This window comes from Panthera pardus, unplaced genomic scaffold (assembly GCF_024362965.1).
Source record: "Panthera pardus isolate Hobbes unplaced genomic scaffold, ASM2436296v1 HiC_scaffold_18, whole genome shotgun sequence".
In the NCBI taxonomy this organism is placed as follows: domain Eukaryota; kingdom Metazoa; phylum Chordata; class Mammalia; order Carnivora; family Felidae; genus Panthera; species Panthera pardus.
In genome coordinates, this window is record NW_026526743.1 from 2,592,454 (window position 1) to 2,616,129 (window position 23,676).

Below are 23,676 nucleotides of genomic sequence, written 5' to 3' on the forward strand. Positions count from 1 at the left end.
CAGTTTCCCCATCGCTCCCCGAAGGCCTCCCCTTGCAGCCGACCTCAGGCCTTGGCCCGGCCCCGCCTCCTCCCCCCACTGCCCTCAAAGGAGGGCCGGGAAGTCCTTCCTGCTGTCTGTCCCTCACCCGTCCCACTTCAGTCCTGGGGAGTTTGGGGAGGATAAACACTAATCTTAATGGCCCAAATAATATCTAACAAAGAGAATAGTTCATATTAGCCCCTTTAAAAATCATAGACTCTTAGAATTATATATGTATGTGTGTGTGTGTGTGTGTATACACACACATATATATTTTAAGTTTATTTATTTTGAGAGAGAGAGAAAGAGCGCAAGCAGGGAAGGAGCAGAGAGAGTGAGGGAGAGAGAGAAAACCCCAAGCGGGCCGTGCGTCGTCAGCGCTTGACGTCATGGGGCTCAAACCCCTGAACCCTGAGACCGTGACCCGAGCGGAAATCAAGAGCGGGACGTTCTACCCACTGAGCCACCCAGGTGCCCCCTGAATTAGATTTTTCAAAATGAGAGGCGGTGGGGGCGTAGGTAGAGCACAGGCTTCAGAGCTTCTAGGCCTCGGGTTGGAACGGAGATTCACAGTCCCCTGCCGTGTGACCGCACCTCTCTGGGCCTCACTTTCCTCATCTGGGAAATGGGGGCAGTGATCGCACTTCCTTCGCGGTGAGGGTCTGCCAGGTTGGCAGGCATGAAGCTTCTAGAACAGAGCCTGGCACCCGGCTCGCAGCAGGTAACTCCCCACCCCCACCCTGCTCTACTGTGTCCAACCTCCTGTCATGTGCTCATTTGCTCAACCCTTTGGGGGTCCCCCACCCCAGGACACCAGCCCCTGAAGACGGCGGTCCCGCTGATGGGCCCGGAGAGCAGGGCCGCGGTGGCCTGAGTCAATGAGGGTGGAGGCAGCTGAGTCTCCAAGGCACTGCTGGTTCTCCCCACCTGTTCCCCGGGCACTCGCTGTGAGGTGGCACCGGGTGAACGGGCGAGTGACGGGGAGAATTCCAGGGAGGGGACAGGAGGAGGAAACAAAATGGGGCAGTGATGGAGCTGCAGTCAGGAGGGGGGTGCTTTGGTTTGGCCTCTCCTGCATCTTTGCCCAGGTGACTCAGCCAGAGAAGGTGGAGAAGGGGATCCGGGGCAAAGGGAGGAGCCAGGACAGAGGCCCGGAAGGGGCACTGAGCTATTTTCCACAAACAAGGGTCTAAACCCAAGCAACTTCCAATTTGCCACTGAGCCCCATGGCGTCTTGGGAACGGATCGGCAGGATCGGCAGATCCTGGAGTTGACGGCAGCTGAGATTCCCATGAGGGATATTTGATCCCTTGAGCACCTGGTCGGGGCTCAAGGCCTCTGTGGGTCAAAGCCTAACACGGCCTGAGACAGAACAGGCATGGGGGCCCTGGGCCTCAGTTTCCCTGCTTGCATCACGAGGGTCCAGAGGCTGCTGCATCGTAGAAGATGAGTATTGATGGGGCGCCTGGGTAGCTCAGTTGGTGAAGCGTCTGACTCTTGGTTTCCGCTCAGGTCATGATCTCCCGGTTGGTGAGTTCGAGCCCTGCATGGGGCTCTGCGCTGACAGCGGGGAGCCTGCCTGGGATTCTCTGTCTCCCTCTGTCTCTCTCTGCCCCTCCCCTGCTCACACACGTGAGCGCGCGCGTGCACACACACACACACGCACACTCTCTCTCAAAATAAATAAATAAGGGGGTGCCTGAGTGGCTTAGTCAGTTAAGTGTCCAACTTCTGCTCAGGCCATGATCTCACGGACCATGAGTTCGAGCCCCGCGTCGGGCTCTGTGCTGACAGCTCGGAGCCTGGAGCCTGCTTCCCATCCTGTGTCTCCCTCTCTCTCTCTCTGCCCCTCCCCTGCTCTCACTCTGTCTCTCTGTCTCTCAAAATTCAATAAAAATATTTTTAAAAATTAAAAAAAATAAACTTAAGAAAAAAAAAAAAGATGAGTATTGAGTGACTGGTGGTTTGAGATGGCCTCTGAGGGCCTCATGTTTCCAAGCTCAGGTCTGCGTGTTCCAAGTGAGTATCATGGGGCTGGTAAGGGGCAGAGCAGGGATTTGAACCCAGGCACGTTGGGCTGGAGTCTGGTCTGTTGGCCACACATACATGTTTCCAAGGACCGCTCTGGGTAACTGCATTTATCTCCCATGGGACAGACGAAGAAAAGTCATCTGTGAGCCACAGTGTGGGAGAGGGATGCAAAAGCGGCCATAATTCTTCATTCCTCCCCATCGCTTGTGCTGTGAGTTCGCAGCCCCCCTTCCCCGCCCTGTAAGGGGTGGAAGCTGCTTCTCCTCCCTTGAATCCGGGCCGGTCTTGAGACCTGTGGCCAAGATAACCAGGTATCAGACACAAGCCAGGGCCTCAGGAGGCCTTGGGCCCTTCTGTTCTCTCTTGGGGTCCAGTTAACCAGACCGCCTTGTCATCAATGTCATCGTGAGGTCCAGTCACTCCTGTGGCCTCGCTGCCAGCCAGCGGAGCCCCCTTGCTGACCTGTCGCCAGCCATGCTACACAGGAGAGCCCTGTTTTGAAATCCCAAGAACCGCCCAGCAGAGTGTAGTATACCGACCTATAGAATAATGAGCTAAAAAAGAAGTTGGTGTTTTAAACCACAAAGCCACGGGTGGGAGCGCCGGAGGAGAGCGCGGAGAGAGCGGGAGGGGGCGGGGAGGGAGAGAGAGTATCAATTATTATTATAGTCACTCAGGTGCTTCAAATTGATGAGTATTTGAATCTCAAAAGAGACACAAGAACTCAGATCGGTGGCTTTTTGTTTTTAAGACTTTATCATTAAAAAAAAAAAAAAAAGTAGAAGACATCAGTGAAGGGAGGTAGGGGAGAGAAGGGGAGGGAGTGGGCTGGAGGGTGAGGGGGCCTCTCCCAAATGTCGGATCCAGCTGACCCTCCTTCCCTGACAGCCCCAGCCCACCTCCAGTCCCTTCTCTAGCCTGGAGGCAGGGGGATCCCCAACCACCACCTTCTGAAGACCCAGGCCCAGGATCTCAGCTTGGGTTCGAGGCAGAGGTGAGGGCAGATGTGGGGCGCGGGGCCTGGAGGCCTTGTCTTTGTCCTTGAGAGCCCCTCGAGTGGGCGCTCAGGCCCCCATGTCCCGGCGGGGCCCCAGGGAGGTAGGCATTGCGTTGGGGGCCTTAGGAGGTGGGGTCCTGAAGTCAGGGGGCCAGGCAGGGACCGGGACCAGGTGTCAGCCTGGCGGTCACAGTCCGGAGGCTGGGGTCTGTGAACAGGGGACAAGAGGCCAAGTCAGGAAGTGGGGAGGGGTCTGGCTCCACATCAGCCCCTCTGTGCAGCCCCCATCAGCCCCATAGCAAGAGAAATGCAGAGGGAGGGAGGGAGGGAGGGAAGCAGAACAGAAATGGAAAAGGGAGACATAGACAGAGACAGAGATGTAAAAAGAGACAAGAAGACAATTAAGACCAAGAAAGAGAAAGGAAGACAGGGACAGAGACGGACCAAGACCCCTCACCTCCCCGAGGTTCTCCTGACATTCAGACCAGGCCACACCTGTCCTCGGTTGGTCAGGGCAGAGCTGAGACCCCCACTGACCTCCCACTGCCAGTCCCTGAACAAACCTGTCCCTCTTTCCTTCCCAGGCTCCAGTCCCCATGCCCCTCCATGCCTAAGTCCTCCTAGGTCTCCACTCCCATCTCCCAGCCTTCCTGTTGGACCTGAGTTCATTACTCATCCACCCAGCTTGCCAGTGCAAGCCTAGCCCAGTCTTCCCTTCCCCTCATGGCTGTGACTGGGTGGGGGGAGCAGGGTGCTATCTCATAGCTGTGAGCCTTCTAAGTGCACTGGGCCTTTGCATATGCTGTTCTCTCCTTTCCTGCCTCGCTCCTTCCATTCTCCTGGTCTCAGCTCCAAGTCCCCTCTTCCAGGAAGTCTTCCCTGAACCCCCCAGCCTGGGTTTGATGCCCCCTCTGGGCTCCTTCAGTTCTTGGGTTCCGTCACTCCAGCCCTGCCCACTCTGGGACATCACTGTCTGAAGACAGGTCTGTCTCCCCCACTGGACAGTGAGCCCTATGGGGGCAGGGTACAGAAATGCTCAGAGAATGTGCATTAAATGAATGAGTGAATGAATGAATGAATGAATGAAGCAGTGCTAAGGTAAAGACTCTGGCTTTCAGAGTCTTAATACAGACAGAGTCAAGATCTGATTTGTGTTTTAGAAATTCCAGGAAGCCTCTCAACCCTGGGGCTTTGCACATGCTGTTCCCTTTGCTTTTCTGAGCCAAGTGAACCTGCCCAAGTGACCTCTTCTTAGCATCACTTTTCTCCTCTGTAACATGGAAATAAGAATAATTTTTTCCCCCCCAAATTTGGGGTTTTTATGAAGACTAAGTGGGAAGATGCTGTAAAGTCTTAAGACCTGGGAGCATAAAAGAATGCACCCTACTACCTTGCCCCCCTTTCCTCCCCATTGGATCCCTATTCATCCTTCAATGCCCTACCCACAAGTCACTTCCTCTATAAAATGTTTCCTAATATCTCAGGGATGAGTGATGTCTCCCTCCTCTGAGCAAGCTGTGTTATATTGTTTTCGCTGTTGTTCTGGACTGTCATTCGTTTCTGATGTCTACTTCCTCACAAGCCCAGAATCTTCTCAAGAGCAGGATTCTACCGGAGGCTGGTCAGGATGTGGAACGAGGGTTTAACATATTTTGGAGGCGTATGAATGGATAGGTGGGCAGATGAATGGGGGAGAAGGTAGGTGGGTGAATGCATTCTAGGTGGATATGCGAGTGGGTGGACCAATGGGGAGGTGGGTGGATGAGTGGGTAGATGTATTTTCTGATGAAGACAGGTAGTAGTTGCCTGCGTAGATGGATCACGGGGAGGTAGGTAGCTGAGCGAATGCATGGATAAGTGGGCGCATGTGTGGTTGGATGGATAGGGAGTGGATATATTTTGGATGGATAGTGTGTAGGTGGGTGATTGATGGATGGATAAATACAGAGACGGGTGAATGAGTTGATGGATGGATGGATGGACAGATGAATCATCTTCCCACTAAGCCTTGGGGAACCCTCAGTTCAGGGACCCCTGCTGACCCTGCTCTGGGTTGGAGGAATATTGGAATCTGGAGTTCTTACCAAGGTTTGAGAGCCACACAACCCCCAACCCAGTGCCCCTAGACATTGGACACTTACACTTGTCCTGAATCTATAGATAATGCCACTCTCCTTCTAAGTTCAGACTCATCCCCATCGGCCCTGGAAGACAAAAGAGGAGGGTTAGTGGTTCTTCACCAGACATCTCCATATGCCCCTAAATCCTTCCTGCCTGCTCCTTCCCCAGGGGATCCATCTATCGAGACCGACTGAGTCATCATTTAAGAAAGGACTGGTCCTTTGAGGAAAAGTAGAGCCTTCCAATGGATGGGCAGAGCCTGGAAGAAGCGAATTCGGCTAAGAAAAGGTGGGCATCTGGAAATCTACAATTGTCTCCCCAGCTCCACTGTTATGCGAATGAAGTACTATTCCTGAAGTTAATCCCAAGAGGTGGGGCATCATCATTTAGAGGAGGGGCCTGGTGTGCTGGGGGCGTGGCCTGGTTAAGGGGCGGAGCCTTACCTGGAGGCCTGACTGTCATGTGTGGCTGAGCTTCCGTATAGCTCCCCATGGGCTGGCCCTCTGGGCTGAAGGCTGCACTCTGCCCTGCGAGGGAGGTTGAGGGGTGCAGGCTGAGCCCCAGGGTGTGCGGGTCCCAGCCTTGACACTCCCCGGGGAACACTAGACCCTCTCTCCCCGCCTTCTCCCTGTACCTGTGCGGTTGGATTGATCTATCATCGGCTGCACGATGCGTCTCCGGGCGTTAATGAACCTGGGAGGGGGTCATGGAAACAGAGGGAGGTGTAAAGAGGGAATAGGAGGGAGGCAGCAATGAACACCCGAAGCAGAGCTGGAAAAGAGGAAGGGGACAGGCGAGGGGAGACGAGAGGCTCCCAGGGGCTTCGCGGCCTCCGTCAGCACCGCGGACAGCGCCCGGCCTCCCACCCCGGGCGGGCCCACGGACCGCGCAGGCCTCCTAGGTCACCCACCAGTTGTTGACTTGCAGGATGGTGAGCCCCGTGTCCTGCGCCAGCTGTTTCTTCTGCTCCTCCGAGGGGTACGGGTGCTGTGGCCACCAGCAAGAGTCACCCTGCCTGCCCAGCTGCCATCTGACCCCCCAAGGCCTGGCCCCATGGGGATGGGGAGCCCAGGCTGGGGCAGGGCCAGGAGAAAGCTCGTCTGAGCTGGTCCACGCTCCCCCCAAGGCCCAGTGGAAGGAAGCGGAGAAGCCAAGCTTCGGGCAATTATGCCCGTGAGCGCCCCCGCCTCTTCCAGCAATTACAGGCTAATTGGCCAGCTCTCATTAGGGAGACCGAAGCTGGGGGTTCCAGCACCGGAAAGGAGGCAGAGCCCAGCACCAGCCCTCTCGGAGTTTCTGTCACGGGTTCCTGTGCGTGTCTTTCCCTGTCCCAATCCCTCTCCCTCTCTCAGTCCCCCTGTGACTCTCTCCCTGTGTCTACCCTGCTCTGATCCAGTCCACCCCACATCTCTCCATTTCTCTCTTTGTTTCAGCCTCTCCCTGACTCTCTTCCTGTCTCTATTCCCTTCCCCCCCAAGCTCTCCCCACGAGACAGTGCGGCGCACCGGTTAAGGCCAAACCACCTGCTTCCGAACCCACTTCTGGCTGGAAGACCTTTGCACAATGGAGCCACCCACAGCCCTATCCTCGCAGGCTTTGTTTTGGCTGGATGGTGATGACCGATGGGGGGAGGGGAGTGGGGGGAACAGACGGGTGGGGGGTTGAGGTCAGGACTGAATGAGTTCGGAGCCCTTAGCAGCAAGCACCTGGCATACAGGGAGCGCTCATGGATGCTTGATCCTGCCAGTCCCCCTCCCCTTGAGGTTCGCCCTCAACATTTCCCCTGGGCCTGGATCTCCCATCTCAGGGTCTCTCTCGGGGCCTCAGTCTCCACACGGCCATCCGCCTTCCCTCTCTACGCCCACGCTGCCCCTGGGCCCGGGGCTCTCACCGAGAGGTGCTGAAACAACCAGGCCCTCATGATGTTGGTGGCCACCTTGGGGAAGATTCCCCTCTTCTTATTGTGCCGCCGCTCCTGGTCCAGCTCCTCGTCCTCTCCCCCAGAACTTGGAGAGGCCATGCTTGTGTCTAGTCCGTCTCCTGGGGGAGGACAGGCATGCCGTGCTTGTGGGCAGTGGGGGAGGGTACCAGAGAGACCCAGAACCCTCACCCATGAGACTGCTCCACACCCCAGTCGTCCTTGTGCCCGTGGAAGTCCTACTTGCTGTCTAACTCCAATCTTCAGACTGACTCCCACACTTGTCCTCCACCTGCCAGGCTTCTTACCTTGGTCACTGGAGTTGTCCCCACTCTGGGAGGCCAGGCCCCCACTGGAGGGACCCGGGGTCCCCAAATGTACGGACCCGCTGTCCTCATGGTCTCTAATCCAAGTATTATTCTGGAAAACAAGAGTTGGAGGTCAGCGCCAATGTAGCACAGTGGCTGAGACCAGGGGCTCTGGAGCTGGGACCCCTGAGTGTAAATAGAGCCTGTTCCTGCCTCTTTCCTGGCTGTGTGACCTTGGGCAAGTCGCTTCACCTCTCTGTGCCTCTGTGTCTTCAAGGGAAGACAATAAACTCTCCCCACCTCGCAGAGCAGGGTGAGGACTCAAGGAGTTAATTTACATAAAGACACATAGCAATCACCCGGTGAAGAGGCGTTTATACAGATCTAGGGCACCTTATCTGAAATCCTTGGGGGCCAGCAGTGTTTCAGAATTCAGAGTGTTTCACATTTTTATTTATTTTTATAATTTTTTTTTAATGTTTATTTTTGAGAGAGACGGAGACAGAGCGTGAGCGGGGGAGGGGCAGAGAGAGAGGGCAGCACAGAATCCGAAGCGGGCTCCAGGCTCTGAGCCATCAGCACAGACCCCGACGCGGGGCTCGAACCCACGGACAGCGAGATCATAACCTGAGCCGAGGTCGGACGCTCAACCAGTTGAGCCACCCAGGTGCCCCTTATTTATTCATTTTTAAAAGTAATCTCCAACTCACCACCCCGAGATCGAGAGTCGCGTATACTGTACCGACTGAACCAGCCAGGCGCCCCAGAACTCTTCACGTTTTTAGACAGTAAATCCGTGCACACACTGCGTATTTCATAACACCCCTAGGGTCTGGGACTTCACCTCGTCATCAAACTCATTAACATTTCTGCAGCAAAACGGATGAATATTTAACGAAGTGGAATAAATAAAGGCTATAAATAGCCCCTCATTAGTTCAGGTCAGATTTTGCTGTGAAATGAGTTTGCGCTAAACTTACGGGGGATAAAAAAAACCAAAAAACCAACTTCCAGTTTTCAGAGATTGAGGGGGGCGGTTCTCTGAGTTGCCCATCAGGGAAATTCTGGGTTGTGCTTCCTCTGTCCTAACTCCGACACATTTGGAGGGACTTGAGAATGCCTTGGATGCACCCTCACCACCCCCACCGCCACTCTGCGTCCCAGGAGGCAGACCCACCCACACAGACCGAATCAAGACCTCTTTGGCATTTGGTTTGAGGGATCAGTTCAATTGTTGGGAGGCAGGTTGGGTGGGTTCAGCTCTTGTTGAACCCCCAGGGTACCCCCACCTGCCCCACCGACTGCCCTTGACCCCGCTCGCTGCTTTGTAAACAGTCCCTCCCCAAACGGCCCAGTGTGGGTGCGTCCTCTGTGTCCTGCGGGGGCTGAGCTGGGGACGCCGCCGCTCAGAGAAGGTTTCTGAGGGTTTGGTATGTCTGCGTTTGGAATTGTGCGTTCAAGCGCACTGCGGGCGGGCATGCAAACTGGAGAATCATCAGTCTGAAGGCTTTTGAGCGCGGCTCCAGGGGTAGCCCCAGATCTGATGGGATGCTGGGGTGAGCACCCACATCGGTGTGCCTGAAGCGGTCCTGAAACTGTGGTGTGGCACGCGTCAGTGTGCTCGCGTCCCTGCCCGAGATGGGACGGTTGACCCCGGAGAGGGGGCGGCTGTGGCGTGGCTGCGAGTTACATGGGCACAGCTGGGACACGCGACAGGATGGGAGCATGGCTGCATCACTCTTTGAGACGGCCAGCTGGCTGTGTGTGACTATCACAGGGCCCCAGTGTTCTAAGTTTGTGGCTGTTGTTCGAGCGTCCGGTTGTCCCGTTTGCGAGACAGCAAACAGTGTGTGGATTACGACACGGGCGGTTTTGCGACTCTGTGGGGCCGGATGATCGGCCTGGGTGTGCATCGGAGGCTGCTCGAAGACGCGGGACACGGCTGGGCCACTGAGTGGGTTGTAACCGGCCCCGCAGCCGTGGGGCTCTTGCTCAGCAGGTGCAGATTAGGAGTTGTGGGGCAGAGGGTCCTCGGGGCCCGTCTGTGTCTGCTGCGTGTGGCACGCCTGGGTCTGTGTCATTGTGCTGTGGCCGGGTGCCTGTATCCGGGTGCAAGTATCATGTGGTATAACCGTCGCGGGTGTCGGTAGGGTGTGTGGGTGTCGCCGAGTCTACGGGTGGTCTGTTGGCGCGAGTGTGTGCCTGTGCGTGTGTGCGCGCGCATGCACCGTCATCCGGCCGGGTCCCGGTCTGTGTAGCCGCCGCGCCGGGGGGCACGAGCCCTGTGGTCCCGCGTGTCTGACTGTGGCTGAGTCTGGGTGGTGTGCACGCCCCCACGCTGTAGCCCAGCTGTGCCTGCTCATGGCTTTGGTCGCGGGGTGACGCCTGGTGCCCCATCCCCGGCCCACCTGATCTGGGAGGCTGGGGCAGGAGGCCGGGTAGTCCTCGAGATCTTCCCTGCAGCCGCCATCCCGATCCTCGATGACCAAGTCGATGGGCATCTTTCCCTTGAGGCAGGTGATGTAGCGGTGACAGAAGTTGTCGCACAGGTCGTGGACCTGGGGGGGCACCGGGGTACTGGGGGGGCCACCCGGGGGCCAGGGCTGGGGTGTACAGGGACGGGGGCAGCATTCGGCTCCAACTCCAGTGGGCAGAGAGCCTGAAGGAGGGGTGGAGGGGGCGAGAAGAGCAGGGATGGGGGGGACAAGCGAGGGTGTGAGGGGAGTGGGAAGCACTCACCTTCTCCAGCTCCAGCAGGTGGAACCGGAGCACCTGAATGGCCTGTATCATCTGTAGAAGGAGACAGGAAGGGACGGGGAGGGGGGAGAGGGAGGGAAGGAGCAGGGGAAGAAAGAGAGAGAAGGAGGGAGAAGGACGAGAGGAGGAGGAGGAGAAAGGAGAGAAAAGGAGATAGAGGAACGGGAAGAATGAGATAGAATGACAGAGACAGAGGACAGGGAGACAGAGAGAGACAGAACCACAGGGGCAGAGAGCAACAGAGACAGAGACCCAGAATTACGGGAAGATGGAATGTTAGAGAGTCAGAGACAAAGGAAGAGAAGCAAGAGGAGCAGAGACAGGAAAGGATCCATCACAAGAGGAGAGAAGGAACGTACGCTATAATGGAAATACCCCATCTTGTCCCCTGCTCCACGTCCCACCCTCTGCCTGCGAACTACATTTCCCAGACTCCTTTGCCAAAGGGTTCGGCCAATAGGAAGCCCCGGCGGGAGCTGGAAACCAAAAGGAAGAGAGAGGCCAGGGTATTTCTCCTTCCCTCTCCCTCTCCTTTCTCTCCTCTCTCCTCTCCCCTTCGCAGCCAAGTCCCTGCCCTCATTTTGGGGTAGGTTCTCATCCTGACTGATAGAACAGCCAATGCCTATTGAGTCTCTGTTCAGTGCCAGGCACTGATCTAAGTGCTTGACTCTTTTTAGCTCATTATATCCTCACAACAGCCCTACAAGATAGAAATTGCTACTAGCTAGGAAACTGAGGCACAAGGAGACGCAGCTACTTGCCCTGGTTCACAGAACTAGTGAGTGGCAGAGCTTGGACTTGAACCCAGGCCATCGGTCCCCATTCTCAAACTCTTGGCTATAGTCATTGTGAACGGGCAACAACGATCACTATTTGGGAAAGGGGGTCAGGTGATCTCCTCTCCGCTCCCACAACGAACCCCAGGGCTGTGGAGGGAGGGACAGGAGACCCCTATGGAGGAAGGAGCGTTGGGGAGGGCCCAGATCTCACCAGATTGTCCAGCTCCGGGTTGGAGGAGAAGAGGGGCCTCTCGGAGCGGACCTGGAAGGAAGAGAGAAGCCAGAGAGGGTGCGTCCTGTCTCCAGCCCTCCTCTCCTCACTGGCTTTCCTGGCCCAGAGCAGACGGGGGTGCCTACCTGCTTAGCAAAGGCAGCGATGTCCTCGTTGAAGGAGTCAGAGGAGCAGACGTCACCGCCTGGAGGTGTGCCCAGCCCAGCCCCGGCCCCGTCTCGGGGCGAGCACGTGGCCAATTCACATTTCTCAAAGACCAGGGCCAGCAGCGGGAAGAGCGGGTGTCTAGGGGAAGCAGGAGAGAAGGCTCATGAGGGGAGGCCAGGGGCCTGCGGAGGACAGAGCACCTGGGAGAAGGACAGGAGACCCAGGGGAAGAGATGGAGAGATCAAGACAGCGCGAGAGAGTCAGAGACACGGAAGAGGGGGCCCGCATCTCGAGAGCTGTCCCCACTCACCCATAGATCTCATCCTTTTCCCTCCTCAGGCCATCACTGTCCAAGCCCGGGGGCTGGGGTTGGGGAGGCCGGTGTGGGCCATAGGGCCCGGGGGCTCTCGGTGCCGCGGCCACTGCCTCTGCGAAGCCAGCCAGGGTTGCAGTGCCGTCCACGATGCCTGGGTAGTGAGGCAGCTCATCGTACTGGGGGGAGGTGAGAGGGAGAGAGCCCCAGGGAGGCATCAGGAAACCTCCCTACCCTGGCACCCAGGAGATGCTCTCCCTGCCCTCAGGAACCAGCCCTTTCTTTCCCTGTGTCTGAGCCCAGCCGCCTTGGGCCCCGGATGTCCCACGGGGCTGTCTCTTTGGGACTGAGAGCCCTGTCCCAGGGGCTTCCCTTATACCCCTGGTCTGTGAGAATGTCCCGTCAGAGATTCTTGGTGTGTGGGCAGGAGGGTCCAGAGGAGAGAGACTGACCCAGGTCTCGGGTCTGAGGGTGAGGGTGGGGGTCAGGGATCAGCTGGCTGGTAACTGTCAGCTCCTCCCAGAGCAGGGACAGGAGGGAGGAGGGGAGAGAGCCGTGGAGAGATCCCGAGAGAGAGTCTGGGGGCAGGATGCAAGACAGAGACAGAGGTGAGGAAAGAGGGATGGAGGGGAGGAGATACAGGAGGGAGAGGGAGAGGGAGAGAGAGAGAGAGAGAGAGAGAGAGAGAGAGAGAGAGGCTCACTCCGGGACCCTTCGCATAAAAGCAGCACATCATTTATGCATGTATACACAGTTGTCAAATATGCACATCTGAGTGTCCCTTAACAACGTGTCACACCCCACCCCGCCTATGAACCTACCCCCTCCCGCCAAGGCCCAGGACTGAGTGGGTGAGCGAATGAATGAGCGACCGAGACATTCCGCGCATGCGTGCATGGGCGACGGAGGCACGGAGCACAGCGCCAGGCACACGTTCCGTAAACACTTGTTGAACCGAGTGTAACCCCGCGCAACCGCGGCAAACCCACCGGTGCCACCCGCCGCAAGGAGAACGACTGTCATTACAGAAGCGCGCGCGCGCGCGCACACACACACACACGCGCGCGCGCGCGCGCGCGCGGCGGGGGCCAGAGGGACCTTAAGCCACTCAGGCCAAACCCTCTCCTTGGGCAGGAGGAGACTGAGGCTCAAAGAGGCCAAGAGACTCAGAGGCGCGCGAGCGTTCCTGCCGTGGGGCGCCCTGGCCCCTGCGGGATGCCAGGCTCTGCGTGCGTGGGTCCCTCTCTCCGTCTTTCTCTTCGTCGTCCTCTCCTAACTTCTCCTGAGCCCCAAAGTTGAATCCCGACTGTTCCCCGCGGTTCCTCGCGCATCCTAAGATGTGCAGTAAGGGTCTTCCGTCCTGCGTGTTCCCACCCCCTCCGCCCCCAAAGGTGCGTACTCACCTCCTCGCCCGTCTCCTCTGATCTCCCCATCCCCAGGACCACGGACCATGGAAGCCCGGCCTGGCCAGACCCCCCGCCCCCACCCCTTCTCCCAGCACTGTCCCCACCCCGACCCCTCAGGAGGACTTGGAACAAAAGTAGACCTCGGGGAAGGATTGGGGGGGGGGGGGGCAGAAGAGGAAGGAAGGGGTAGGATAAAGGACCTGAGATAGAGCGGGAGACCCGGGGGCGGAGAGAGGGGAGAGCCGGGGCAGACAGGAGACAGGAGGAGACCCGGGGCACAGGCAGGGGAGGCAGAGAAAGAGGTGGAGGAGAGGGCGGGATGGGCCGACGGGGGCCGGAGCGCCGGGGCGGGGGCGGTGCAGGGCTGGGGTGCGCGGCGGGGCTGGGGCGCCGGGCGCCCGCCCTCAGACCTACCCTCCGGGCCATGGGCTGACGCCGGCGGCGGCTCCCGGGTCCCTCCAGGGCCTGGCCGGCGGGGCGGGCGCAGCCCGGGGCAGCGGCCCCCGACGGGCCGCGGTGCCGACGCCAGGGGGTGGGGCAGGAGGCTGGGGGCCCGGCCCCCCCACCCCCACCGTCGTCAGTGGCCGGCGCCGGGCAGCGCGGAGGCTGCGAGCATGGACCCCGGGCGCCCTCCCCACCGCGGGGGTCACGGCGAGGGGCTCATGCCGGCGAGGGAAGGGGTGAGTGGGGCGGGGGGGCGGTCGCCCGAGGCCCCCTCCCCGGGCCCCCAGTTCCCTCCGCCGGGGCCCGGGAGGATCGGCAGGGCTGGCGGAGGTGGGGGGGGGGGAATGCCGAGGGGGGAGCGGGGGTGGGGGACGCGCGGGGGGTGGGGCGGGGAGGGGGCCCCGGGCGGGGGAGGGGGCGGCGGGCCGGGGGAGGGGAGGGTGATGCTGGCGGCGGGGCCGCTCGGTCTCTCCCCGTCTCCCGGTCTCTCCCGGTCTCTCCCTCTCTCTGCGGTCACATCCGGAAGTTCCACATCGAGATGCTTAACCCGCTGTCCGCCGGTGGCTGGGCCGCGGGCGGGGCGGGCGGGGCGGGCGGGGGCGGCCGGGCCCCTCCCCCCGCGCCGCCGCCGCCGCTCCCGGGGCCGCCTTTGTGTCGGGGTCTCCCCGGGTCGCCGGTCCCCCGGCCCGCCCCACTCCGCGGCGCCCTCTCCCCCCCACCCACCCCTGCCCGGGCCTCCTCCGCCTCCCGCTCGGCGGCCGCCACAGGTCTCTGTCCGTCGGCCGGTTCCCTGCGCTCCCCGCCCTTCCCTGCTCCGGCCCGGGGGGGGGGGGGGGGCGGCCCGGCGCCGCGCTCCCCCGCGTCCGCCCGCCGCTCTCGCTTTCTCCCCATGTCCTTCCCTCTTTGTCTCTCTGTCTCTTTGTCTCTGCCTCTCTTTGTCTCTGTCCGTCTGCCTGCCTCTCTCTCTCTCTCTCTCTCTAGCAGACAGATCAGACCGAGGAGAGGACCCCATATTTTAGTTTCTCTTCTTGCTCTGGGCCCCCTAACTTCCCTCCCCTGGGAGACAGGGATGCTCATGTGCCCGGGTGTGAGGCCATCTGCGTGTGTGTGTGTGTGTGTGTGTGTGTGTGCGCGCTTGCGCGTGTCCCCGGCTGTGTCTGTGTGTCTGGTTGTGGGCCCATGCCTGGGGATGCGGGTGTGTTTAAGATTTCCAAGTGCTGTTTCTGTCTCTGAATATGGTGAGTCTCGGGGTTGTGGGTCCGCGGGACTTTGTACACACCGAGGCTGGGCCTTGGACCATCAGAGGGTCAGCCCGGGCGCCGGGTGTGTGCAGGCCTGGGGGTATCCCTCTGTCCCCCCCCCCCGCCCATTTTCGACCCCTGCCTTTTACAGGACGGCCCCCCCCCCACCCCGCTCTCAGTTTGTGGATTCTCCAGAGTTAAGGCTAAATCATGTGCTGCTCACATATCTTGGAGAGCAGGCCCGCAGTTTTTATCGGATTCCTGGAGGATCCGGGACCCCGGCAGCCTTTGCAACTAGTGTTCTAATGAGATATAGCAGGTTTCTGCGACCGAAATTAATACCGAGCCCCGACTGTGTGCTGGGTGGTGTTCTGGAGACATAACAGGGGGAAAAGACAAACTTCCTGGCTTCCTGGAGCTCCCGTTCTATCGGCGATGGCGAGGGAGAGAGAGAACAGACCAGTAAGTAGATGCCTAAGTGTAGAATAATGCCCGGAGGTGACAAGTGTTCTGAGAGAAAGCAGGACAGAGGAGATGGTGTAAGCTGGACGGGGAGGGCCTCAGAGGGGGTGACATCTGGGCAGAGACCTGAAGAAGGTGACGGCGGGAGGCGTGTGCACCTCGGAGGGAAGATCACCCCAAGCAGAGGAACAGCAGGTGCAAAGGGCCTGGGGCAGGAATGTGCCTGGCGTGGCGGAGGAAGTGAGGAGGCCAGGGAGGGCAGGAGAGAGACACCTGGGATTCATTGTCTCGCTGGCTTGGTGTCCTCAGATTCCCCGGGGGATGAACAAATGGGTGTCAGGAGGCCCGTGAACTCCCTGAAATTGTCAACGGTGGGCTCGGGGCCTGTGTGCTCCTTTCCCAGGGAAACGGCCCCGTTGTTTTCCTCCTGTTGTCACAAAGGGGGATACTAGACCCCCGAAAGTTACCAACCGTCACTCCCGAGAGACAGCACGAGGGAGAAACGAGATGACATGAGATCCAGGCAGAAGGGGGCAGAAACTTGGGGGCAGGGGACAGAGATCCAGGGAGGGGGGGGGCCTGGGAAAGGGTTGGAGGCAGCACCCCTGCTGGGCTCGCTAAGGATATTTTTATGACCCTCATAAACAGCTCTGCTCTGCCGCAGTCCGCTTCTCCGTCCTCCGGGCTGGTGGAAATGAAACCAAACCACCCAGGCCGCGGGCAGGGGCGAGACAGCTGGAGTTACAGCAGGAGAAATCGGGGCAGAACTTCCCAGCCGGAGGGCTTTGAGGAGGGCGAGGACCATGGCCCGGGCCCCCTCGCCCCTGGGAAGGTCCCCTCCTCTCCCCCCACTGCCCCAGGGCCCAGCTGCAACCCAGAACCCTCCATCACTCTCTCCCGAGCCCTCACTCTCTCTGTCCTACACGGGATCTCTGACCCTCTCTGTCTCTGGGTCCCTGACTTGTCCTTGGACCCCTCTCGGCACGCCACGGCCCTCCTGCCTGGCCACCTCTGGGTCTCCTCCAGGAAACCTGGGGTCCAGAGCCACCTCCGACCCTTCTCTCTTGAAGCCTCAGTCTCCCCATCTGCTGGGTGGGCAACGGGCTTGGGGGGGAAAGGATGCAAGCGAAATGGTTAAACCAGGGAGAGCCGGGCCCCCTGGGGGCCTTGGCTGAACCTGGGGTCGCCTGTGCCAGGGGGCGCTCACTGCCCTTGAAGCTGCCCCTCGCAACTTTCCCTTGGGTGACGCTGGCCCTTTAAGGGAGGCGGAAGCCAAGGGGGCCCAAAGGCTTTTAATCACTGCCACACACCCCGCCCCCCAGATAGGGGTTTTGGAGCAGAAAATTAATTTAAATCACTTTTTAATTAAAGATGCAAAGCTCTTCTGTCTGTCCGCCTCCCTCCCCTGCCTTCAGCTGAGGTTCAGGGGGTCGGGGAGCCAGGCAGGGGTCTGGGCTCCCAGCCTCGCCTTGCTCCTGGGGAGGCGGGGAGGCCGAGGTCTCCTCCCCAGGCTGATCCTGAAAACAAAAAGAGTGACCTGATGTGACAGCCCCAGTGGGGAGTGCGTCCTAACTGGGGCGGGGTGTCCCTGTGAGGCCAGTGAGGGGTTGTGACTTGGAGACGGGGCCGAAACAGCCCCGGAAAGAGACGGGAGCGAGTGGGGGAGGGGGGGTGCCCGGACTGAGCTACAGACAGGGGTGGGGGTCCCAGGCGGGGACAGAGACGGAGAGGGGACAGAGACAAGAGCCATTTTTTCCATTGCTCTGAGCTCAGGGGACGCTCCAGTCCCACAAACGAGGAAGAGGGTCTTTGACTCTTGGGCAAAAATCTTTTTAATTAAAGAGAGGGGGAAGATGTTGGCAGGGAGGAGAGAGGAGTGTTTGCCGTCATCTCACTGCCCTGCCCCCGGCCTGTCTGTCTGTCTGTCTCTCTCTCTCTCTCACACACACACACACACACACACACTCCAGTCCCATCGCCCTCTGACCTCAGGCCCCGTGGGGCTGCACCTCCGAGGGTGACATCTGGACCCCCAGGGAGCGTGCAGGTCTGGGTGCCTGCGTCTCAGGGTGGGCACGGACCCCCGACGTGAGCCCCGAGCCTTGGGAGGACCCTCCCCCTCGGCTCGGTCCTCTCTGGGGGCTTTGCCCACAGGCGGCTGGGATCCCCAGGGGCCCCCAGCCATCCCCACGATCAGCTCCGAATCGAGGGAGGGGCCCCTCTGTCTTCTGTTGTGGTCCTACAAGCTCTCTGCCTCAGTTTCCCCTCCGGCAACAGCTCAGCGTCTGTCTCTCCCGCTCTCTCCCTCCTTCCTCGCTCTCGGACGCTCTGCAAGGATCTGTGTCCTTGCTCAGGGGCGGGGTTGAAGGGATCCTACAAGAAGGTTCTCTGGGTCTCCGCTTCTGTCTTGGGCGCGGGTCAGATGTCTCTCCCTCCATCTTTTCGTCTCTGCGGCCCCCTGTCTCTGGATGGTCTCTCTGTCTCCCCCTGTGCCCTCTCTCTCTGTCTCTGGGGACTGCTGTCTCTCGGCCTTTGTGTCCTCACCTCTCTCTTTTCCTGTCCTCCTGCGCCCCCCGCCCCCCCCCCCCCCCCCCCCGCGGCCCTGGGTTTCTGCCTTCCTCTGTGTCTCCCTCACCCCCGCCCCCCTTCCTCCCGGGCCCTTCACCGATGCATCGCCCGAATCCCCAGAGCCTCCCCTGCGTGGCTCCGGGAGAGGGAAACATTTATCTTGGCTGCAGGCCCCCCTCCCCGCGCCCACCCCTCCGCCCGCCTCCCGGGCCCATCCATCACTGGAGCTGGCGACTCGGGCGGCTCATTTGTCACTGACGCCTGCCGCCCCGCCAAGCAATCATACCATTAGCCATGGCTTGGCAGAGGCCACCGGGAGGACCGGCCTGACCCAGGCGGGGGAGGGGCGCTGGCCACGACTCCCGCCCCCCCCCCCCACCCCACTCCTGTCTTTCCGTCCCTTCCCCTTCCCTCCTTTTCCTTCCAATCGGCTTTTCTCTGCCAGCTTCTCTCTGTGTCTAAGTGTCCGCTTTCTGGGTCTCGTCCCTGCCCTTCTCCTCCCCCTCCCCCACTCCCTCCTCCTCTCCCTCTGCCCCCCCCCCCCCCCCCCCCGGCTCCCTCTCTTTCACCACACGCCTCCCTGTCTTGAGTGTGTGTGTGTGTGTCTGTCTGTCCGTTTGGCCGTCTCGGGTGTCTCTCCCTCCAGCTTTTCCTTTCTCTCTCTGTCTCTCTTTGTCCGGATGATCTCTCTGTCTCCCTGTCCCCATCTCTCTCTGTCTCTCATCCTTACTCTCCCTCTCAGTCTCTCCCCCGTCTCTGTCTCTGTGGCTCCCTCACCCCGACCTGCCCCCCCCCCCACCTCCCTCAGCGCTGCATTTTAAAGTCTCCGGGATCCCCCCTCTCCCAGCCCACTTTCCCGTCGCCTTCTGTCTTTGTCTCTGCTTTGTCCGTGGCCCCCTCCTCTTTTCCGTTCCCCTTCCCTTCCAGCCCTGTGGTCCCTCTTCTACTGACCTCACCTGGCCCTTTCAATCCATCATCCTTGACATTGCTTTCCCTCTGCCTCCTGGGGAGAAAATTGCGGGGAGAAGGCAGCACAGAAGGGGGGCCAGCAGTGGGGGGGGGGGGGAGCAAGGGAGAAGGCGCCTTGGGAGACAGTGAGGCCCAGGAAGGCCACCCCTTCTCTCCCCCCAGCCTCGAGGGCCCGGAAGGTCTCCCCGACTTCAGTCCTCAGGGGGACAGCAGGGGCCGAGGAGGGGCCTGGAGGGATGGTCATGTCTCCCCTCTGGGTGCCCATGCATTTCCCCACTGGACGAGGGAAGGCGGAAGGCCCCGTGGGCTGTGCTGTGACCCAGCAGCTGTCCCCACGCTGCCACCTGCAGCCCGCAATGAGTGCAGTCTCTGGCCAAGGCAAGAGGAGCCGGGGGCCAAGTCCCGGAAGAAGCCCAGAGTTAGGAGATAAACACCCCCACTTTCCTCACCCTGAGGCTGGGCACCCCAGAGAGCATTCCACACCCTCCCTGAGTGGTCCCAGCAGGATTAAGACCCTGTGTGCCCGCAGGGGGAGACGTGCCCATCAACACACCCTTCACGATTTCCTTCCCTCCAGTGTCTCCTGGAATCACCTCCCGGATAAGCCCCTCGCCTCTCCTCCTTGACTTGGGCCGGCTTCTGTGGAGCCCAGCCTCAGACAGCGGCCAGGCAGGGACGTGGGGGGTGGGCCCAGAGGGTGGGCGAGGGGAAGAGAGAGATCCCCTGTGAATTACATCTGCCCACTTGGCCAGGCTGTGGTGCCTGAGCTGTTTGGTCCAAACACCGGCTGCGAAGGTGTTTTTCCGATGAGATTAGCATTTAAGTCAGTTGACTTGAAGTAAAGCAGAGTGTCGGCCATAATGTGGGTGGGCCTCGCCCCATCAGTTGAAGGCCTCACGAGAGAAAGACCGAAGTCCCCCCCGGAGGAGGTGGGAAATCTGCTTCCAGACTGCCCCCCAGCTTGAGCTGCAATGTCACTGCTTCCCTGGGTCTCCAGCCTGCTGACCTGCCCTGCAGACTTTGGACTTGCCACCCCTCCCAATCACATGGGCCAATTCTTTTCTTTTTTATGTTTATTTTTATTTTTTTTTTTTACTTTTCATCTTTTAATTAATTAATTAATTAATTTATTTATTTATTTATTTTTATTTTTTCAGTTCACATATATACATGTGACTTTAACTTGCTTTATTTTTTATTTTTTTTAAATTTACATCCAAGTTCGTTAGCGTATAGAGCAACAGTGATTTCGGAAGTAGGTTCCTTCATGCCCCTTCCCCAGTTAGCCCATCCCCCCCCCCCCACAACCCCGCCAGTTCTTTCAAATAAACCTATCAGGGCGCCTGGCTGGCTCCCGCTGGTGCAGTGTGCGACTCTTGCTCCCCGGGGGTTGTGAGTTCGAGCCCCACGTTGGGTGCAGAGATTCCTTAAAAAGGAAATCTTTAAAACAAGCCTATCTCTGTGTCTGCATATAGATGGTTCCGTTTGGAACCTGTCGGTCCCATTTCTCGGGAGGACCCCCGCGAGGAGACCTCCCCAGCCTCCAGCGCTGCGAGCGTGGGAGCCATGGCCAAGAAACAAGCAGCAACAACAAAAAAAAGAGTTCAAGACGTGGCACCCATCAGCTGATGAACGGATAACCACAACGCGGTGTGTTCGTGCCACGGAAGAGTATTTACCCACAAAAACGAATGAAGTTCTACTGGCGCCTGCCACCACGTGGATGGATCCCCCAAAACCCCGGGCCGTTTATCCGAAATCTCCAGAAGAGCCAAATCCACAGAGACAGGAAGTGGATTCGAGTCGACGGCGCCTGGGTTGAGCGTCCGACTTCGGCTCAGGCCACGGTCTTGCGGTTCACCAGTTCGAGCCCCACATCAAGCGCAGAGCCCGCTTCGGATCCTCTGTCCCCCTCTCTCTGCCCCTCCCCCACCCGCTGGCGCACGCGCGCTCTCTCTCTCTCTCTCAAAAATAGTTCTGGAAGCAGGTAGTGGTGAATGCACCAAGTGTCGCTGAATTGTGCGCTTGCAAATGGTTCAGACGGTAAAACGTTCGTGCGTTTTTATCGCAATCCAAAAGCAATGCGTTCGAGGTGTAGAGATACACAGACCACAAGGGACAAGGGGCGCTGGTGAATTAGCTGGAGAGATGGCCCGTCAGCTTCCTGCAGCGGCCGTCACCAATTAGCACCCCCTGGGGGGCTTACACCAGCACGGCTTTGTCCTCTCACAGTTCTGGAAGCCGAGGAATTCCCAGATGGGTCTCTGAGCCAAAACCAAGGGGGCGGCGGGACCGCGTCCCCGCCGGAGGCTCGAGGGGAGAATCCCGTTCCTTGCCTCTTCCGGCTTCTGGAGGCTTCCGGGGTTCTTTGGCTTGTGGCCCCATCACCCTGACCTTGAAGGCCGGTGTCCGCAAATCTCTCCGCCCCCCGTCTCCGCTTGCCCACCTCCTCCGTGTGTCGTCTAGGCTCCCTCTGCTTGTCTCTTACAAGGAGGTCGTGACTGCGTTTAGGGTTCACTTGGATCATCCAGGGTGATCTCCCCGTCTCAAGACCTTGTATTTGTTTGTTTGTTTGTCTATTTTTGGGAGAGTGCAAGCAGGGGAGGGACAGAGAGAGGGGGAGACAGAGAACCCCAAGCAGGCTCTGCACCGTCAGCGTGGAGCCCGACGCGGGGCTCGACCTCGCGAGCCCACAAGATCATGACCTGAGCCTAAGTCAGATGCTTAACCGGCTGAGCCCCCCCAGGAGCCCTCCCCGCCCCCCCCCCCCCAACCTTTTACTGAGTCACACCGGCAAAATCCTTCTCTGTCCTATAAGGTGACATTCACGGAGTCGGGACGCGGCTCTCTTTGGGGGGCAGTATTCAGCCTACCACGAGTGGCCACCAACCATCCCTCGACTCTCTTTATGCCCACGCCCCACGGATCAAGAGGCGGCATCCGCTTGCGTTCCCCCCCGCGGCAATCTTGTGACCGGCTTTGACCGCAGAATGTAGTCGAAAGTGACGCGAGCCATTGTGGTGGCTTCTACAGTGCCTCTCTTGCAACCTGGCCGCCGCCACGCCGGAGAGAGGTCGGTCTGGGCCGCCCCGGGGAGGAGGGGGGGCCGCTGGAAGAGAGACGGAGACTTTTGGAGACAGAGACACGGGGAGAGACAGCAGTGCAGGGACACGAGGCCAAGGAATCGTCGAGAAAGTCACGGGCTCCCGGCCGCAGGCCCGGCGAGGCTTTGAGCCACACGCGCGGGTTACCTCAACTGGGACCCCAGCTGACACCCGGCCGCCGTCCGGGGACAGACCCCGAGCCAAGACCACCCAGGTCAAGCCACAGAGCCCACGAGAACTAAGTCGCCCCGGAACTGTGGGAGATGCTACTCACCCGTTGCTTCAAGCCAGTAAGTTTTGGGAGTGGCTTGTTACGTAGCAAGAGTCGAGCAGGGCAGGGGGCTTGGAGGCTCAGGGAACCGCGGGTGAGGAGTAGGACACGGGGCAGTTGGGGCGGGGTTTTAGGCGGAAGGTCTTTTGGGGGGAAACAGGCTAGAACGTTGGGGAGAAACAGGCCAAGCACTCGGGGCGGTGGCGGGGGGCGGGGGGGCGTTTGGAAAGATGGGGGCGAGGACGAGTTCGGGTCCCGCTGGGGGCCTCGATCTCAGAACAGCAGGTGTCACGGGTCCAGGACCCTCGGGCGTTAATTTCGGGGTCGGTTTCATCCCGCACCACCGTTCTGATCGGTCAGAGTTTCCCGGAAACCGCTGGGCAGGCTTCCTCCAAGGTTTCTGCGTTAGACGTTGCTCACGGTGCCTCGACATCCGCTCTCCCACTTTTCCCCGAAACATCCCCTGAGACTTTAAGCGTGACGACTCCGTCCTTCCGGTTGGAATGGTGTCACGGAGGTGAGCCATCCTGAGCCAAGGGGATGAGGGCCATCCTGCGGGCACTATTCACTTCACACGTACTTCCTTCTCTAGGCAATTAGCAGCTCTGTTTTGCAAAGAGACAAGCCCAGAGAGGTTAAGTAACTTGCTCGAGGTGGCCCAGCTTGCGAGTGGGAGAGCCGGGAAGTGAACCCATGCCGTCTGACTCCAGGACCGACATCTTTGAGTCGCTCGAGTCCTTAACCGATCCGAAAGTCCGGATTGGTTACAAGCCCCGTCCTGGGAAAACGGTCCCGCGTGTGCCATTTGTAGGCAAGCGCAGAGAGTTCCCGAAACCTGTCCGCTGGTCTCAGTACCTGCAGACTCCGGCTTGAGAATCCTCATGTAGTCTGTTCCCTGAGCACCTGTCTGTGGTCTTGGGTGCACACGGCCGAGGGTGACTGGTTCCACAGAAGCCGAGTGTACACGTCAGCTTAGACCGTGTGATGCTGCCGTAACAAACATCCCCCAAATCTCTCAGCCGACAGAAATAAACATTTCTTTCTTTCTTTCTTTCTTCTTTCTTTCTTTCTTTCTTTCTTTCTTTCTTTTCTTTTCTTTCTTTCTTTCCTTTTTCTTTCTTTTCTTTCTTTCCTTTCTTTTTGTCTCTTTCTTTCCTTCCTTTCCTTCCTTTTTCTCTTTCCTTTCTTTTCACTTTTTCTTTCTTTCCTTCCTTCCTTTTTCTTTCTTTTCTTTTCACTCTTTTCTTTCTTTCCTTCCTTTTTCTTTTCTCTTTTCTTTCCTCCTTCCTTCCTTTCTTTCCTTCCTTTATCCTCTCATTCTTTTCTCTTTCTTTCTTTCCTTCCTTCCTTTCTCTCCCTTTTCTTTTCACTCTTTTTCTTTCTTTCTCTCATTCCTTTTTCCTTTCTTTCTTTCTTTCCTTCCTTTTTCTTTCTTTCCTTTCTTTTTGTCGCTTTCTTTCTTCCTTTTTCTTTCCTTTCTTTTCACTTTCTTTCTTTCCTTCCTTCCTTTTTCTTTCTTTTCTTTCTTTCTTTTTGTCTCTTTCTTTCCTTCCTTTCCTTCCTTTTTCTCTTTCCTTTCTTTTCACT

The 23,676-nt window shown here is 58.8% G+C and overlaps 1 protein-coding gene across 2 annotated transcripts; it reads right to left on the reverse strand.

The window, feature by feature from the left end:
- Positions 1-2,727: 2,727 nt before the first annotated feature.
- On the reverse strand, positions 2,728-13,613 carry MEIS3 (Meis homeobox 3). 2 transcript variants are annotated; one of them, XM_053905540.1, is made up of 13 exons: positions 13,445-13,613; positions 11,622-11,803; positions 11,290-11,449; positions 11,144-11,194; positions 10,136-10,186; positions 9,805-9,903; positions 7,397-7,508; positions 7,062-7,210; positions 6,081-6,157; positions 5,805-5,863; positions 5,614-5,697; positions 5,191-5,253; positions 2,728-3,257 (listed from the first exon to the last, which is right to left on the reverse strand). In XM_053905540.1, the coding sequence occupies exons 1-12, from the start codon at positions 13,454-13,456 to the stop codon at positions 5,204-5,206; spliced, it is 1,086 nt and encodes a 361-aa protein (XP_053761515.1). In that variant the 5' UTR covers positions 13,457-13,613; the 3' UTR covers positions 2,728-3,257; positions 5,191-5,203. The 2 variants fall into 2 exon arrangements, with proteins under 2 accessions (XP_053761515.1, XP_053761514.1); XM_053905539.1 differs by having other exon boundaries at positions 9,805-9,954.
- Between the last annotated feature and the right edge of the window lie 10,063 nt (positions 13,614-23,676).

Bases quoted from the DNA above. Each gene is read 5' to 3' on its own strand.
- MEIS3 (XM_053905539.1), bottom strand. The intron at 7,211-7,396 runs GTAAGAAGCCTG...GTCCTCCCCCAG, and splicing joins GGACAACTCCAGTGACCAAG to GAGACGGACTAGACACAAGC. The intron at 5,864-6,080 runs GTGGGTGACCTA...ACCCCCTCCCAG, and splicing joins ATCCTGCAAGTCAACAACTG to GTTCATTAACGCCCGGAGAC.